The sequence below is a fragment of the Symphalangus syndactylus genome, chromosome 24, assembly GCF_028878055.3.
Source record: "Symphalangus syndactylus isolate Jambi chromosome 24, NHGRI_mSymSyn1-v2.1_pri, whole genome shotgun sequence".
Classification (NCBI taxonomy): domain Eukaryota; kingdom Metazoa; phylum Chordata; class Mammalia; order Primates; family Hylobatidae; genus Symphalangus; species Symphalangus syndactylus.
Window position 1 is genome coordinate 35,757,334 of NC_072446.2, and position 17,808 is coordinate 35,775,141.

The window sequence follows — 17,808 nt, forward strand, 5'->3', positions numbered from 1 at the left end:
ACAACATCTCTACAAGAGGTGAACAAGACAGTCCTGGTCTTTGCCCTCACGCAGCACACGGACCAGGGTGGTAGACCAGAGTGTGCCCTCAGTGTTATTTCCACTAATAACCACGTTTCCTCCTCTGTCCTTCACAGAACCAAATCTGTTTCTTCCATGTCTGAGTTTGAAAGTTTGCTCGACTGTTCCCCTTACCTTGCTGGCGGAGATGCCCGGGGCAAGAAGCTGCCTAACAACCCTGCCTTTGGCTTTGTGAGTTCCGAGCCAGGGGATCCAGAGAAAGACACCAAGGAGAAGCCTGGGCTCTCGTCGAGGGACTGCAACCAACTGGGTGCTCTGGCCTGCCAGGACCCCCCAGGGAGGCAGATGCAGCGCAGCTACACGGCTCCTGACAAGACGGGCATCCGAGTCTACTATAGCCCCCCGGTGGCCCGGCGCCTGGGAGTCCCTGTGGTTCATGACAAAGAGGGCAAGATCATTATCGAGCCCGGCTTCCTCTTCACCACAGCCAAGCCCAAAGAGTCGGCCGAGGCTGATGGACTAGCTGAGAGCTCCTATGGTCGGTGGCTCTGCAACTTCTCACGGCAGCGCCTGGATGGAGGCTCAGCGGGCAGCCCCTCGGCGGCCGGGCCTGGCTTCCCAGCAACCCTGCATGACTTCGAGATGTCAGGCAACATGAGTGATGACATGAAGGAGATCACCAACTGTGTGCGCCAGGCCATGCGTTCCGGCTCGCTGGAGAGGAAAGTGAAGAGCACGTCCAGCCAGACGGTGGGCCTGGCCAGTGTGGGCACACAGACCATCCGCACGGTCAGCGTGGGCTTGCAGACTGACCCACCCCGCAGCAGCCTCCACGGCAAGGCCTGGTCACCCCGCAGCTCTTCACTCGTGTCTGTGCGCAGCAAGCAGATCTCCTCCTCCCTGGACAAGGTCCATTCGCGCATCGAGCGGCCCTGCTGCTCCCCCAAGTATGGCTCACCAAAGCTCCAGAGGCGGTCCGTGTCCAAGCTGGACAGCAGCAAGGACCGCAGCCTGTGGAACCTCCACCAGGGCAAGCAGAACGGCTCGGCCTGGGCCCGCTCCACCACCACGCGGGACAGCCCTGTATTGAGAAACATCAACGATGGACTCTCCAGCCTCTTCAGTGTGGTGGAGCACTCAGGGAGCACGGAGTCTGTCTGGAAACTGGGCATGTCTGAGACACGGGCCAAGCCTGAGCCTCCCAAGTACGGCATTGTGCAGGAATTCTTCCGTAATGTGTGTGGCCGGGCACCGAGCCCCACCTCGTCAGCAGGAGAGGAGGGCACCAAGAAGCCAGAGCCCCTCTCCCCGGCCAGCTACCATCAGCCAGAGGGTATGGCCAGGATCCTGAACAAGAAAGCAGCCAAGTCAGGCAGCAGTGAGGAGGCCAGACTCGCTATGCTCCCCCAGGTGGGGAAGGATGGTGTCCTCCGGGATGGAGATGGAGCCGTGGTCCTTCCCAGTGAGGTAGGTGGGTGGGATCTGTCCTTTCTCTTGGTAGGTGGAGTTAGTATATAAGGTCCATGCTCTTTTGGTTTTTAAGTTCAGAGATATGGGCCGAGGTGGGTGGATTGCCTGAGATCAGGAGTTCAAGACCAATCTGGCCAACATAGTGAAACCCCATCTCTACTAAAAATATAAAAATTGGCCAGGCGTGGTGGCATGCACCTGTTTTCCCAGCTGCTCTGGAGGCCAAGGCAGGAGAATCACTTGAACCCAGTAGGCAGAGGTTGCAGTGAGCTGAGATTGTGCTACTGCACTCCAGCCTGGGTGACAGAGTAAGACTCCGTCTCACCCCCACAAAAAAAAATATATATATATTATATATATAAATTCAGGGATATGGCCATGTGTCCCAGGAAGTTCTTATGCTGGTCTAGGATAGAGTTGGAAGGTCCCAGACCTGGAACAACACAGACCTGATGGTCACATGGTCTGAATTCCAAGAGACTAGTGAGCATGGCTTAACTAGCAGCTTTTGCTCCACCCACCAGAGACTGCCAGCATCCCCTCCAGGGAAGGGGCCCTACTGCTCTCTTGCCACCCAGTGGTGTGCTAGAGCCAGCTTGTTTGGCCTGCAGGAGCCAGTTGTCAGCATCTCTGTGGTTTTTTCTGTTGTTGTTGTTATTGTTTTTGTTTTTGTTTTTTTTTTTTTTTTTTTTTGAGACGGAGTCTCGCTGTGTCGCCCAGGCTGGAGTGCAGTGGCGCAATCTCGGCTCACTGCAAGCTCCGCCTCCCGGGTTCACGCCATTCTCCTGCCTCAGCCTCTCCGAGTAGCTGGGACTACAGGCGCCCGCCACCACGCCCGGCTAATTTTTTGTATTTTTAGTAGAGACGGGGTTTCACCATGGTCTCGATCTCCTGACCTCGTGATCCGCCCGCCTCGGCCTCCCAAAGTGCTGGGATTACAAGCGTGAGCCACCGCGCCCGGCCTATTGTTTTTGTTTTTGTTTTGAGAGAAGTCTCGTTCTTGTCCCCCATACTTGAGTGCAATGACTCAATCTCAGCTCACTGTAACCTCCGCCTCCTGGGTTCAAACAGTTCTGCCTCTGCCTCCCAAGTAGCTGGGATTAAGGCACCTGCCACCATGCCCGGCTAATTTTTGTATTTTTTAGTAGAGACGGTGTTTCACCATGTTGGCCAGGCTGGTCTCGAACTCCCGACCTCAAGTGATCTGCCCGCCTTGGACTCCCAAAGTGTTAGGATTACAGGCGTGAGCCACCGCGCCTGGCCACATCTCTGTGTTTAACATTACCTTGGTACCTTGAGATTGGCCACAGTGGGAGGATTTACAGCATAAAAATTGGTAAACACTACAAATCGGGGCTGTTCCTATCACTCCTGGAAAACTAACTGTTAAACATTAGTGGGCATACCACTTCTCCACCCCATCAAGACTTCACACCTAAGTGCTCACATTTCCTCTGAGACTCTTTTGCTGCACACCCCATTTCTGCTATCAATTTCTTATAAGTTAGTTAGTAAGCTTTATTTGAATGTTAGTGAGCATTATTTGAATGTTAGAATGCGCATAAGTTAACTTTGCAGAAAGGGAAGGAAATGTATTTGAAGGATGGCATATTTTATAAAACCCAAGAGTAGGAACCTGACGACCTCAGCAGCTTCTCCCCGTCTTCCTCTCCTCTCTCTTAAGCTTCACCCTCTCTGGTATCATATTCCTCCTTTTTCTCTGTTTCTCTCTGTTGCATTTGCACAAGGACTGGGTGAGCTGTCCCAGCTCTGACTGTACAACATCTTCCAGTTCAAGCCCCTAGGAGACACTGACACAAATCCCTCTCTCCCAATTCCACATTTCTGAAAGAAGGAAACTCTGATTGGTGCAACTAGAGGCAAGTGTACCCCTTGGTCCAGTCAGCTATGGCTGGGAGTGGTACCATGTGGTCTGCTGTGGACTCAGTGGGGGCACAGAGACATGATTAGGGCTGTGTGTGGAATGGGCTGTGATAGACTCAAACATTCTACTTTTCTATTATTGTACGTTTAGGTGGTTTCTAGTTTTTCCCTATTGTAAATAATGCTGTGGTGAACATCTTGGTGCAAAATCATTTTTTTACATTTCAGACTATTTCCTTAGGTATAAGTTGCAGATATGAGATTAAAGGATAATAGAATATAAATGTGGCTGGGCGTGGTGGCTTATGCCTGTAATCCCAGCACTTTGGGAGGCCGAGGCGGTTGGATCACAAGGTCAGGAGTTTGAGATCAGCCTGGCCAATATGGTGAAACCCTGTCTCTACTAAAAATACAAAAATTAGCCAGGCATAGTGGTGGTCACCTGTAGTCCCAGCTACTCAGGAGGCTGAGGCAGGAGAATCTCTTGAACCCAGGAGGTGGAGGCTGCGGTGAGCTGAGATGGCACCACTGCACTCCAGCCTGGGTGACAGAGTGAGCCTCCATCTCCACAAAAAAATATAAATGTTTTAAAGTTATTTGATAAATACTGCCAAATTGTTTTTCAAAAGTGTGCCATTTCTACAGCTTCCAGCAGTGTGTGGTGAGTGCATTACCTTTCTATAGTCTCACTCAGCTGGCTGACATTTAAAAACATCTTTTAAATATTTATTCCTTTTTTGGCCAGGTGCAGTGGCTCATGTCTCTAATCCCAGCACTTTGGGAGACTGAGGTGGGCAGATCACTTGAGCTAGGAGTTCAAGACCAGTTTGAGCAACATGGTGAGAGCTCATCTCTACATTTAAAAAAAAAAAAAAAAAAAAGAGGCCAGGCATGGTGGCTTATGCCTGTAATCCTAGCACTTTGGGAGGCCGAGGCAGGTGGATTGCCTGAGCTCAGGAGTTTAAGACCAGCCTGGGCAACACAGTGAAACCCCATCTCTACTAAAAATACAAAAAATTAGCCGGATGTGGCAGCATGCGCCTATAGTCCCAGCTACTCGGGAGGCTGAGGCAGGAGAAATGCTTGAAGCCCGGATGTGGAGGTTGCAACAAGCTGAGACCACACCACTGCACTCCAGTCTGGGCAACAGAGCAAGACTCCATCTTTAAAAAAAAAAAAAAAGGGCCAGGCGTGGTGGCTCACACCTGTAATCCCAGCACTTTGGGAGGCCGAGAAAGGTGGATTGCTTGAGGCCAGGAGTTTGAGACCAGCCTGGCCAACATAGCAAAACCCTGTCTGTACTTAAAAAATACAAAAATTGGCTGGGCACAGTGGCTCACGCCTGTAATCCCAGCACTTTGGGAGGCCAAGGCAGGTGGATCATGAGGTCAGGAGATCGAGACCATCCTGGCTAACACGGTGAAACCCCGTCTCTACTAAAAACACAGAAAAGTAGCCAGGTGTGGTGGCGGGCACCTGTAGTCCCAGCTACTCGGGAAGCTGAAGCAGGAGAATGGCATGAACCCAGGAGGCGGAGCTTGCAGTGAGCCGAGATCACGCCACTGCACTCCAGCCTGGGTGACAGAGCGAGACTCCATCTCAAAAAAAAAAAAAAAAAAAAAAATACAATAATTAGCTGGGCATGGTGGCACATGCTTACAGTCCCAGCCACTTGGGAGATTGAGGCATGAGAATTACTTGAAGCCAGGAGGCAGTGAGCCAGTGTCGCACCACTGCACTCTAGCCTGAGCAACACAGTGAGACTCTGTCTCAAAAATAAATAAATAATAAAGTCTGAAGGCAGGAAAAAAGCAAGTGTCTCAGTCTGAAGGCTGTCAGGCAGGAAGAATTCTCTTACTTGAGGGAGAGTAAGCCTTCTTGTTCCATTCAAGCCTTTAACTGACTGGATGGGGTCCATGTTAGGGAGAATTTACTTTTTTTTTTCTTTTTTTGAGATGGAGCCTCACTCTGTCACCCAGGTTGGAATGCAGTGGTGTGATCTCGGCTCACTGTAACCTCTGCCTCCCAGGCTCAAACGATTCTTGTACCTCAGCTTCCCAAGTAGCTGGGATTACAGGCACATGCCACCACACCTGGCTAATTTTTTATTTTTAGTCGAGATAGGGTTTCACTATGTTGGCCAGGCTGGTCTCAAACTCCTGATCTCAAGTGATCCGCCCGCCTCAGCCTCCCAAAGTTGTAGGATTACAGACATGAGCCACTGCGCCTGGCTGAGAATTTACGTTAATCTCATCTCAAAACACTCTGACAGAAACACCCAGAACAATGTTTTATGTAATATCTCGGCACCCTGTGGCCCAGTCATATTGACATATAAAATTAACCATCACTTCCATATAACCAGCACCACATCAAGAAACAACAGCACAAAGCTGGCTGGATTTTCAATGTTGATTTTAAAGTTGATCCAAATATTGTTCAGTATGTAAAATGTGCGTGCTACCCATTGACCCAGTAGTTCTTCTTTTAGGAAGGTAGCCTATGGAAATATTCACAGAGATGGATAAAGAAAAATAAAAAGAGGCTGGGCGCAGTGGCTCACCCGATCACCTGAGGTCTGGAGTTTGAGACCAGCCTGACCAATGCTGAGAAACCCCATCTCTACTAAAAATACAAAATTAGCCGGGCATGGTGGCGCATGCCTGTAATCCCAGCTACTTGGGAGGCTGAGGTAGGAGAATCACTCGAAGCCGGGAGGCAGAGGTTGCTGTAAGCTGAGATCACATCATTGCACTCCAGCCTGGGCAACAAGAGCTAAATTCCATCTCAAAAAAAAAAAAAAAGAAAAGAAAAAGAGAGAGGGGAGGAAATCAAAGCTCAAGAGAGGTTAAGTAACTCTCCCAAGGTCACACAGCTAGTAATTGGCAAAGCTGGGATTTTAACCAAGCAGTTTGGCTCTATCACAGCACTTTTATTTTATTTATTTATTATTTATTTATTTATTTTTGAGATGGAGTCTCGCTCTGTTGCCTAGGCTGGAGTGCAGTGGCACGATCTTGGCTCACTGCAAGCTCCGCCTCCCAGGTTCACGCCATTCTCCTACCTCAGCCTCCCAAGTAGCTGGGACTACAGGCGCCCGCTACCGCGCCCGGCTAATTTTTTGTATTTTTAGTGGAGACGGGGTTTCATCATGTTAGCTAGGATGGTCTCAATTTCCTGACCTCATGATCCTCCCATCTTGGCCTCCCAAAGTGCTGGGATTACAGGCATGAGCCACCGCGCCCGGGCCATTTTATTTATTTTTTAAAGAGATGGGGTCTTGCTCTATTGTCCAAGCCAGAGTCCAGTGGCACAATCATAGCTCACTGCTGCCTTGACCTCCTGGGCTCAAAGGATCCTCCTGGCTCAGCCTCCCACATGGCTCAGCCCAGCAGCACTTTTTTTTTTTTTTTTTGAGTTGGAGTCTCACTCTGTCCCCCAGGCTGGAGTGCAGTGATGTGATCTCGGCTCACTGCAACCTCCACCTCCTGGGTTCAAGCAGTTCTCCCCAAGTAGCTGGGACTGCAGGAACGTGCCACCATGCCCGGGTAATTTTTGTATTTTGAGTAGAGATGGGGTTTCACCATGTTGGCCAGCCTGCTCTCGAACTCCTGACCTCAGGTGATCCACCTGCCTTAGCCTCCCAAAGTGCTGGCATTACAGGTGTGAGCCACCATGCCCAGCTGTCCAGCAGCACTTTTTTTTTTTTTTTTTTTTTTTTTTTTTTCAGATGGAGTCTTGCTCTTTCGCCCAGGCTGGAGTGCAGTGGCACAATCTCAGCTCACTGCAACCTCCACACGCTGGGTTGAAGCGATTCTCCTGCCTCAGCCTCCCGAGTAGCTGGGACTACAGGCGCATGCCACCATGCCCAGCTAATTTTTGTATTTTTAGTAGAGATGAGGTTTCAACATGTTGGCCAGGATGGTCTCGATCTCCTGACCTCGTGATCCACCCGCCTCAGCCTCCCAAAGTGCTAGGATTACAGGCATGAGCCACCGTGCCTGGCAGCAGCACTTTTGATCATTATTTCTGTTTATTGGTAATAGTAAAAAATTGGAAACTACCCAAATGTACATCAGAAGTGAATTGGGGCCAGGCACAGTGGCTCACACCTGCAATCCTACCACTTTGGGAGGCTGAGGCGGGCAGATCACTAGAGATCAGGAGTTTGAGACCAGCCTGGCCAACATGCTGAAATCCCATCTCTACTAAAAATACAAAAATTAGCTAGGCATGGTGGCACACGCTTGTAATCTTAGCTACTTGGGAGGCTGAGGCACAAGAATCACTTGAACCTGGGAGTTGGAGGTTGTAGTGAGTCGAGATCGTGCCACTGCACTCCAGCCTGGGCAACAGAGCAAGATTCTGTCTAAAAAATAAAAAAATAAGAAAAGCGAATTGGGTATATAAATCAGTTATTTCTATCTAGTGAAATGGTATAGAGACACTAAAAAAGAAGGAGATCGGGCAGGCATGGTGGCTCATGTCTTTGGGAGGCATGAGCACCCAAAGGTGCTAATTCCAGCAGTTTGGGAGGCTGAGGCAGGAGGATCGCTTGAGCCCAGGAGTTCAAGACCAGCCTGAGCAACATAGTGAGACCCTGTCTCAAACGAAAAAAAGGATAAAAAGGAAGGAGATCTAGACATACCTAGTGACAGAAAAGTGTTTGTGTTTTACAGTTGCAAAATAAGCTGTAATTTTGGTAAATGTATGTTGAGAATCTCTTTGGTGTGCAGGACCATGGACAGTGTCCACTGTCCTCTCTGTATGGCCTAGGATCTATTACAATGAACTTCTATTACCGCTCTAATGGGAGAACAACAGAAAGAAAAAATTGGTCCAGTGAGGAGCTTCAGGCCCTGGGAACTGGTTTATGGCCGAGTCTCAGTTCCTTGCCTGGCGTACCACACGGCGCATGGTGGCCCATGTCTCCTGGCTCCTCTTGACTTCCTGCCTCCCTGCCTCCCTCTTCCTAGGACGCTGTTTGTGACTGTAGCACCCAGTCTCTCACCTCCTGCTTCGCCCGATCGTCCCGCTCTGCCATCCGCCACTCTCCTTCCAAGTGCAGGCTGCACCCTTCAGAGTCCAGCTGGGGTGGGGAGGAGAGGGCACTCCCCCCCAGCGAGTGACAGAGCAGCCAAGCTCCCCGCCTCAACCAGCCCAGCCCCTGGATAGCAGAAGGGAACCAGCGGAGACGAAATGAGGTGAGGCGAGGGGCTGTGTCCTCAACATTGTCTGGCTCTGGAGGAACAGCAGCGATGCCACTGCCAGAATGCAGCTTTCACATCAAGGTAAAGCCGGGTCTCCTGCTGGCCCCTGGGTGGTGAGCTCCGACTTCCCAGGGGAAGGCAGTGAGTGGGAGAGAGACCAAACCTGGGCTTCCCAAGCATCCACTGAGAGATCTGTCAAGAGCCGATCCCTGGGTCCTAAGAGAGAGCCTTGCCTGGTTCTGCCCATGCCGCCCTCTTGGAAGAGCCCAAGAAGGATACATGTCTGGCCATGCCTTTGGGGAAAAGGAGTCAGAGAGATGTTTCCTGCTGACCATCCACCCCTTCATTCTCAGCAGGAGACACTGCTGAGAAGAACGGGCTTTGCTCTAGGGCTCCATGTTGGGTTCCTGGTGGAGCCTTGCTGGGCATCATCACCGTCACCTCCTTCTCTCCACATCCTCCTCCTCCCAGCCCCACTGCTCTAGATTGCTGGGACATGAGGGAGTATGATAGGGCAGTAACCAGGGCCAAGTATCTGCTTGGAGTCCTGGAGCCCTGGATCTCCCTGCCCATAGCCTGGATGCAGCAAGAGCTGGGAGGCGAAGTGGAAATGTGCAGGGCTTAGGATTGGGGAGTTATTGCAATTGCCTTCCTTGCCAAAGTGACTTGGGGCCCCAATGTTCCCAGCAGACCCCTTGAGGACAGAAATAGGTAGAGTCAGTCTCAAGACCTGGTGCATAGATAAATGCCTAAATACACTGCCTTGATCTCAAGTGATCTCAGAGGCCTCTTTCCCTGGCACCCTGAGAGGCAGCAGGCACTACATCTCCACTGTGTTTACATCCTGCAGCTGGTCGGGGGGCAAAGATATTCCCGGTAAGAGATTCTTGGTTGGCCAGGTCAGGCCCAGGAGAACACCGAGAGGCCAGAGCCCGGGACACAGCAGTAGACTGGGGCCTGGAAACACATATCTTGCCTAGATTGTTTATTTGAATTTTTCATACTATAAATATTTAAGGTGGTTTACTTTATTTTAATAATTTAATTTACCCCAAAGTCCCTAAGGTAATTTATTGGAGGTTGAAACATGCATTCTTGCCACTGGGACAACATGGGGCTTCTAACAGCATGGACAGGCATGGGGTCCCCTGGGTGGACGAGGCAGCTTGGCAGCCAGGTTTGGAGACCTGGTCTCCTGGTCAGCTTTGGAGGGCCCCTCAACAGAGCTGGAGCCCTGCACCCCAACACTGCTGGCCATGTGGCCTCAGAACACTACTTATTACTCGATGCCTGGTACTTGGCCAGCCCCAGCGGTCAGTCTATAAATACTCACTGACAAGGTGGAGGGCTGGACGGCCATCACCACTCCCGAGATGTTCTCCATTGCCTGTCTCATTTCCCTCCCTCCGTCTGACACCTTTCTTCATGAATTGAACGTGGATTACTAAGGCTCTATTAAGAGTGTGGAGATCCCTCCAAGTTTCCCAAATGAGAACTCACAGGAAAACAGGACTGAACTTTGAGAATGTTGTTTATTGCAGCTTTGCACATAAACCTGTGTGTCTCCCAGCCTGCCTCGGTTCTCACCAGCCTGCCAGCTTTTTCACCAGCCTCTCTCCTTAGCCTTATGGCCTTTCACGGCTCTTCTCCCTGCCCCAGCTCTGCTGCCCACCCTTCCTCACATCGCCTGTGAGCTGCCTGAGCCATTGGTTGGATTTTGACGTGGCTCATTGCAGCATGTGGGGCAGTGCCTCCCATGGCCTCCCCGTGGTGCTGGTGAACCCCTTTTGGTTGCACACATGCTCTCCACACACATAGACATTCAGCCTTCCTGTAACTGACGGGGGACCAGAGTGGAAACACCAGGATGGATCAGCTTGTCTGCAGAATTGCCCATCAGGAAGACCAAAAGCCAGTAGCTTTGCTGATTTGCCCCCAGGACTCTGGAGGCGCCCCTGCACTCCCACCTCCCACCTGCCAGTTCCCAGACCCACCCATTTGGGATCACCTGGACCAGTTACCCCAAGTCCTGCATCTCCCTTCCCTGCAGGCTGAACACCAGGGTCATGCCAGTCCCTCCAGCCGCCTCCTCCATGCCCCAGTGACTGGTGTGGGCAGAGCAGGCAGCCAGTGGAGCTGTGAGTCAGTTCCGCTCTTGGATGCTGCTGCTCTCACCCATGAGATCAGGGGGGCCCTCCAAGGTTATCTCCAGGTGAGGGGATTCACATCAGGCCACAAGCCACCAGAGGCCTTCTGCCACCTCCCAGAGCGACAGAGAGCCAGGGAGGCTGCATACCCAGCCTCGGGGAGAAATCCCCGTGGGACCTGAGCCCCAAGACCTACGGACCACTCAGCCTTACCATCGTACTGTCCAGGATTGTCCTTGCGTCTTCGTTGTCTCAGCCAGACCTTGGTTTTCAGTAAAGCCCCAGTTTCTACTTCCTGCATGCCACTGTGCAAGGCCTCTCATCACTGTTCCTGCAGAAGCCTCTGGACGTGGGGCTGGATGGGGTTGAAAATGTTACATGTAAATATTGGTTTGGTTTGGTTTTTAGCATTTTACTTGGTAACTGGTTGTTTTCTTTTTGGGGGTGGGGGGATTGGTTTGTAAAAACTCTCTACTCTTTTGGAATGTAATTTCTAAGTTTGTTTATTTCTTCAAATGCCTTTTAAGTCTTGGTAACATTCCCAAAGCAGAAAACTGCCTGACCCACAGTGGGGATTCCCTGGAGAATTGGGGTCCCAAGAAGGAATGCTGCCCTTCTCGAACCCTTTCTCCCCCTTCCTCCTGCCTCTCTGCCTTTTACTGCTAGCCCCTTCCTTCTCCTCCTTTATCCTTCTTTGTCTTTTCCCCATCTCCACTCTCTCTTCAACCAAAGTCCCAAGGAACCCTCGGGTCTCAATCCCCCATAGACTACTTGGCTTGGGTCCATGGGGTTGGCACCAGTTGGTTGGCAGAAATGGGGGACCAGTTGGCATGATTGGCCCTAAACTGGGAAACCTCATGTTTCTTATGTCTCACCTCTTCCCAGAGCCAAATCAGCCCCTTTTGGAATGATGACTTCATTGGGATGCAAATCAAGTCATTTTGGTGCATCAGTGGCTCTTAGGCCTGCACACATGAGACATCAGAATCCAATCCCCTGACTCTGTGCCAGCCCTTTCCCCCAGTTTATTTCCCACCAAAGGCTGACCTCTAAGAGGTCTTGCTTTCTGTGAACTCAAGATGGGTCCCACCTCTAGGTGTCCCCAGGGGCACTCTTCTACCAGTTGGCTTCCGATGTGACAAGGCCAAGGGCCCAAAGACTTGACCCTCTTACACCCTGTGCTGTCATGGTTCCATCATGTCCACCCGCATGCACTTTTATGGTTTCATCACCCAGCCTCTTCTCCTCTGGCCCACCCAGCGTCCAGGCTCTTTCTCCCTCCCGCCTCCTATCTAGAATGTCCCCTGCTTCTAGCCTCACCAGACCCCCCAAGCTCCCACTACTTCTTCCTTAATAGTAATAATAATGGTCATCATCATCCCCTGCACATCCCACCTAAAGCACTTTACTATATAGAAAACATTTCCCCTGGCTGGGCACGGTGGCTCACGCCTGTAATCCCAGCTCTTTGGGAGGCTGCGGCAGGCAGATCACTTGAGGTCAGGAGTTCAACGCCAGCCTGGCCAACGTGGTGAAACCCTGTCTGTACTAAAAATACAAAAAAGTAGCTGAGCATGGTGGTGCGTGCCTGTAATCCCAGCTACTCGGGAGGCTGAGGTGGGAGAATCGCTTGAGCCCAGGAGGTGGAGGTTACAGGAGCAGAGATCGCGCCACTGCACTCCAGCCTGGATGACAGAGTGAGACCCAATCTCAAAAAAGAAATCGTTTCCCACCCCACATCTCCTTCAGACCTCTCAGGGACAACTCTGGGAGGCAGCCTTGGGAGGACATGGGTTAGTGTGCCCATTTTGCCATGAGGAAACTGAGGTGCAGGTCTCATCCCAGAGCATGAGAAGTCACTGAGTTTAGATGAGAACTTGAGTCCAACTCTGTCCTGTTTGCTGTGCAAATCTGCTGCCCTACTGGGGGCTTTTGGTGGGTCCAGAATACCCAGAATATGCTGCTGGCCAACCCGGGCATAAAACAAGTCCATTCCAGATCACTGAGCCTGTGTATTCCAGAGGGTGATCTGAGGTCCCCATTCAGCAGAATTCTCTGAGGGCATGTTCAGAATGCAGATTCCTGGGCCCCACCTTGAATCTGCATGTTTAACAAACTCTCCTGGGGTTGGGGGGCAGGCGCAGTGGTCACACCTGTAATCCCAGCACTTTGGGAGGCCAAGGCGGGTGGATCACTTGAGCTCAGGAGTTCGAGCCTGGCCAATATGGTGAAACCCTGTCTCTACTAAAAATGCAAAAATTAGCCAGGTGTGGTGGCACATGCCTGTAATCCCAGCTACTTGGGAGGCTGAGGCAGGAGAATCACTTGAACCCGGGGGGAGCAGAGGTTGCAGTGTGCCGAGATTGTGCCACTGCACTCTAGCCTGGGCAACGGAACGACTTGTCTCAAAAAAAAAAAACAAAAAAAAACCCAGCCCTCCCAGGGGGATCCTAGGGAATACTGGCCACACCATTGGTGTTTGTGGCCCTGATTATTAGGCTATCTTTCTTTTTTTAAGTTTTTTTAGATTTATATTTTATTTATTTATTTATTTATTATTTATTATTATTATTATTTTTAGAGACAGGGGGTCTCCATATGTTGCCCGGGCTGGTTTCGAACTCCTGGGCTCAAGTGATCTGCCCTCCTCAGCCTCCCAAAGTGCTGGGGTTACAGGCATCAGCCACCATGCCAGCGTGCCAGGTCATCTTCCTTTTTCTTTCTTTTTTTTTTTTTTTTTTTTTTTTTTTTGAGACAGAGTCTTGCTCTGTCACTCAGGCTGGAGTACAGTGGCGCCATCTCAGCTCACTGCAGCCTCCACCTCCCAGGTTCAAGCAATTCTCCTGCCTCAACCTCCCAAGTAACTGGGATTACAGGTGTGTGCCACCACGCCTGACTAATTTTTTTATCTTTAGTAGAGACAGCGTTTCACCATGTTGGCCAGGCTGGTCTTGAACTCCTGACCTTAGGTGATCCACCCACCTCGGCCTCCCAAAGTACTGGGATTATAGGCGTGAGCCACGGCGTCCAGCCTCATCTTTCTTTTAGCCAATAAACATGATGCTGTATCTTAAAAAGAGCACTGAGCACTGAGCAGGGACTTAAGGGATCGAGTCCTCAACCAAACTGATTTAATTACTCAGGATTTTCAAAAAGCATCAGAGGCTATTTACAATCTTAATCATAGGGGTTCAATAAAATAAAAATATGAAGTAAAAAAGCAAGAGAAATTATTCTCTAAATCTAACTGGTTTAATTCCCATAATCATGCAATTAAGTTTTACTCTTGAGTTTCCTGGCAGCCATGGTAAAAAGAGAAACACATCAGGATTTATAATTTTTATCATCCAATTATGGGAAGCAAGCATGTTTGCCCCAGGAGACGAACTCTTCTACTAATTTATAGCATGTATCCTTTCATCAAGGGCCACTGAGCCAGTTGGTGAGTCAACGGGTGAACCTAAGATGCAAGGATGTTTTCCAGGTGACTATTTAAAAAAATAAATAATCCACTGACGTGAATGACCTTGGCGAGATCATGTTTCTAGTCTATACCTCAGTTTCCCCATCTGTAAAATGAGGATAATGTCCCACCCCATGTAACTGTGGTGAGGACCAACTGCAACACTGCCTGCGAGTCTCCTTGGAAAAGTGTAAGGTTCTACACAAATGGAAAGTGGTCTGATCACACTCAGTGTCCCCAGCCCAGCCTTTCAGTGCCCTGGCCCTGGGGTGGGGGACAATATTCTCCTCACCCCCTTCACTAGTCTTCATGAATAGCAAGGAGGCCATAACATAATTTGGTCTAAACTCCTTCCTTTTTAAAAAAATTATGGCAAAATGTGCATAACATTAAATTTACCATTTTAAAGATTTCTAAGTGGCTTGAAGTACATTTGCAATGTGTAACTGCCACCTCCAGAACTTTTTCATCATCCTAAACTGAAACTCTATACCCACTAAACAGTAACTCCCCATTCCCCCTGTCCCCAGCCCCTGGTAACCTCTATTCTACTTTTTTTTTTTCTCTGTGGATTGGCCTATTCTAGGTATCTCTTTTAAGTAGAATCATATAGTGTTTGTCCTTTTGTGTCCAGCCCCCTCATTTTTTGAGACAAGGAATCAGGCCCAGAGAAGGCAGTGGCTCACCCAAGGTCACACAGCAAACCAGAGGCAGAGCCAAGACCAGAACCCAGGTTTCCTGACTCCCAGCAGGTCTTGCGTCCCCAGTAGTGAATGAGACACTGCTTTGACTTTCTGTAATCTTGGTTTAGCCCCTTCCTCTCTCTGGGTTCAGTCTGTTTCTCACCACTCACCCATTCTTTCTTTATCATTCCCCTCCAAAGCCTCTTGTCCTCCTGCCTCCTCTTCTTGGCTGGTTCCTGCCAGCAGATGGAGTGGCCCTGGTCCATGCCAGGTTTTCCTCTTCTGGGTCCGGAGCTCACTCTAGTATTCAGCCCTCAGTCCTCCCAGGATGTTCTTCCCAGCACTGCTCCCTCCTGCGGATTTTCCTGTAACCTCAGTAACTGGCTTCCCATCCCCCTGCTTCCCACCAGGGAAGCCTTCCTGTCTGCGTCTTTGGTTTCCCAACTCTGATATTTGCACTCAAATGTGGTGGTGTCCTGGTTCTGTGTTTATTTATTTTGTGTTTTCTCACACCAAAAAAAAAGAAAAAAAAAAGCCTCTTCCTCCAATGCGTCAGGAGGCACCAGCCCTGCCAGCCCTCCTCACTGGGATCACCCTGCCCCAGCAACCCCCCAGTGCCACCCTTGAGCCACGCTGTCTTCTCTGTAAGCAGCCTGCCAGCAGCAGCCCCAGCACTTTGCAATGGGCGTGTGTGTGGTGGTGGTGGGGGCTTGGATCCCTCCCTTTTCCTCCTCTGCCCTGCCCAGTCCCAGATGGCCCTGACTGTAAAGCAGGCGCTGCCTGACAGGTTCTTCTCTCCCTGTCTCTGGTCATTGATCCATCTGTTTGTCCATTCGGTATCCAACCATCCTCTCCATTCTCCTCTGGACCTCACCACTCTCAGAGCTGCTTGTCCTGGCAGAATCTACAGTTCACCCCCAACTCTCTGCCTTACCCTTCCCAACCCAACAGCATTTGCAGTTTGCAAAATCCCCAGACCCAAGTCCTGAGGGGACTGAGGACATGATGCTGGGCCCAAGTCTCCTGCTCAGGGCTTCTCTCCACTGCCAGCCCTGCCACTCCTTCCTCACCCTCCTTGGAGCTTCCTCTGCTGCTTGTCTATCCCAACGGCCCTGCTCCTCTCCCTTCCTGCCCTTCACCAGCTTTCTGGACACCATGCTCTGAGGAAGGGACCTTTGGTTTTCTCTAAACATCTTCAAAGGGCTGAGGCAGTCAGGGCTGGCTGCCTTGTCACTCTTTATTTGGAAGCCACTCAAACCATTCCCAGGAAGAGGGACCTCAACTGGCAATCTGGAAACCTGGCCCAGGTCTGGGCAGATGTCTTCACTTCTCCTACCCTCCCAGTCTTGTGATCCTGTGATGAGCACCAGGATGGCCCTGTGGGCCCTAGAGCACCCCTCATGCTGTAGGGTCCTGCAGCCCCATCCTTTCTCTACTGGGCCCTGGTATCCTGGCTCCTCTCTCAGCTCTGCCGCTGATCTCTGTGCCTTAGTTTACTTCTCTGCACGGGGGACTCACCCCAAGACCATTTCCAGCAGCTTCCCAGGTGATGTGGTGCCCCAAGGCTGGGCTTTGCCAATTGTGGCCCAGCTCCTTAGTGCTGCCCAGGAGACACCAGGCTGCTGAGAATGAGGTGACTGCGGGCACCATTCTCAGCCAGTGGTTCTCGTATTGCATTCCAGCAGCAGGAATATCACCTGGGAACTTGATAGAAGTGCAAGTTAGCAGCCCCACCCAAGACCCACTGAATTAGAGCTTGTGGAGTGGGGCCCTACAAGCTGGGGTTTTAAGGAGCTCTCCAGATGATTCTGACATGCATAAGAATATGCCAGCTGCTGATCTCGGCTAGCCATTAGTATAGCCTGGGGAGGGACTGGGACTGGCTAGGTCAAGAACAGGTGGAAAACACCAGCCTCATCTGGACTCCTGAGATTGGGAGCCACCACCAACAAAAACCAACCATACAGTCGCTCCTCTTGGAAGAGGAAGAGAAGTTGGAGGGCCTGGAGAAAGCATACATTGTTTCTTTCCCTGCTCCTGCTCACCTCTCTCACTTGGTTTTACAAAAGGCTGTGTGGATGGTGCCAGCCAGGGAGGGGGTGGGAGTCCTGGGGAGGCAGGAAGCAGAAGACCCTGACTGTTTCTCCCTTGGGAACCTCACCGTAGGCCAGATAGCCCCTCTTCAAGCGGAAAGAAATCTTAACTCCACAAAGAAAGAATCCTAAATCCCCAGTTCCTCCTCCTCCCAACCCCAGGGATACCTTGCAGACAGTGCCAAAAAACAACTCCAACCCCCAGCAGCTGGGAAGAGAGCCAGAAGCTGCCCTTCCTCCTCATCCTGGCCCCTCCCCAGCCCCCGCCAATACTGTGAACCCCCTTCCCACTCAGCCTGGTTTCCTGGTGAGGGTCCTGTAGTCATGGGCCCTGGGGGACCCCAGGGCAAGGCCCATGGGAGGGAAGGGACCAAGGGCATCCTTGGGCCAACTGTCCACCTCTCTTGTCCACTGTTCTCTCCTTTCCACTTCTGTCTTCAAAAGGCTCCTTCCTAGGATGGATCGGGTGCTAGGACAACTGCAGTCCAATCCACCAGCTCTCCCTGCCCCTGTGTCTTATTTCAGACATGAGAATAACTGTACAGTGTAAACTTATAAAGCGTTTTTAATGGTTGTAGATTGGAAGTAAAGTATGTCATATGAACAGTTGCCGTGGACTTGGCCTCCTCTCTGATTTTCCTAATGAGGTGGGTGGGGGCCCCAACGGATTTGAAACCTAACTTTTCCCCACTTCCAGCTGCCTGGGAAGTGGGGAGCCCAGGGAGTGCCACAGCCAGCTGGCTGGTTTGGAGTCACCTGGGAGGGGCCACCAGGTGTTCTGGCTGCTGCTTGCTGATACTTCAGCGTCTCCCACACAGTGCGATGTGACCACTGAGA

General features: G+C 50.9%; 1 protein-coding gene across 1 annotated transcript in view; it reads left to right on the top strand.

Annotated features, from left to right (window-relative positions):
- The window catches only part of MTCL2 (microtubule crosslinking factor 2), an 87,572-nt gene extending 69,984 nt beyond the window's left edge, over positions 1–17,588 (top strand). Inside the window, exons 14-15 of the mRNA XM_055265134.2 lie at positions 138–1,488; positions 8,352–17,588. Coding sequence (XP_055121109.2) covers positions 138–1,488; positions 8,352–8,504 — 1,504 coding nt within the window. The 3' untranslated portion in view covers positions 8,505–17,588. The remainder of the gene's footprint in view (positions 1–137; positions 1,489–8,351) is intronic.
- Positions 17,589–17,808: the final 220 nt, after the last annotated feature.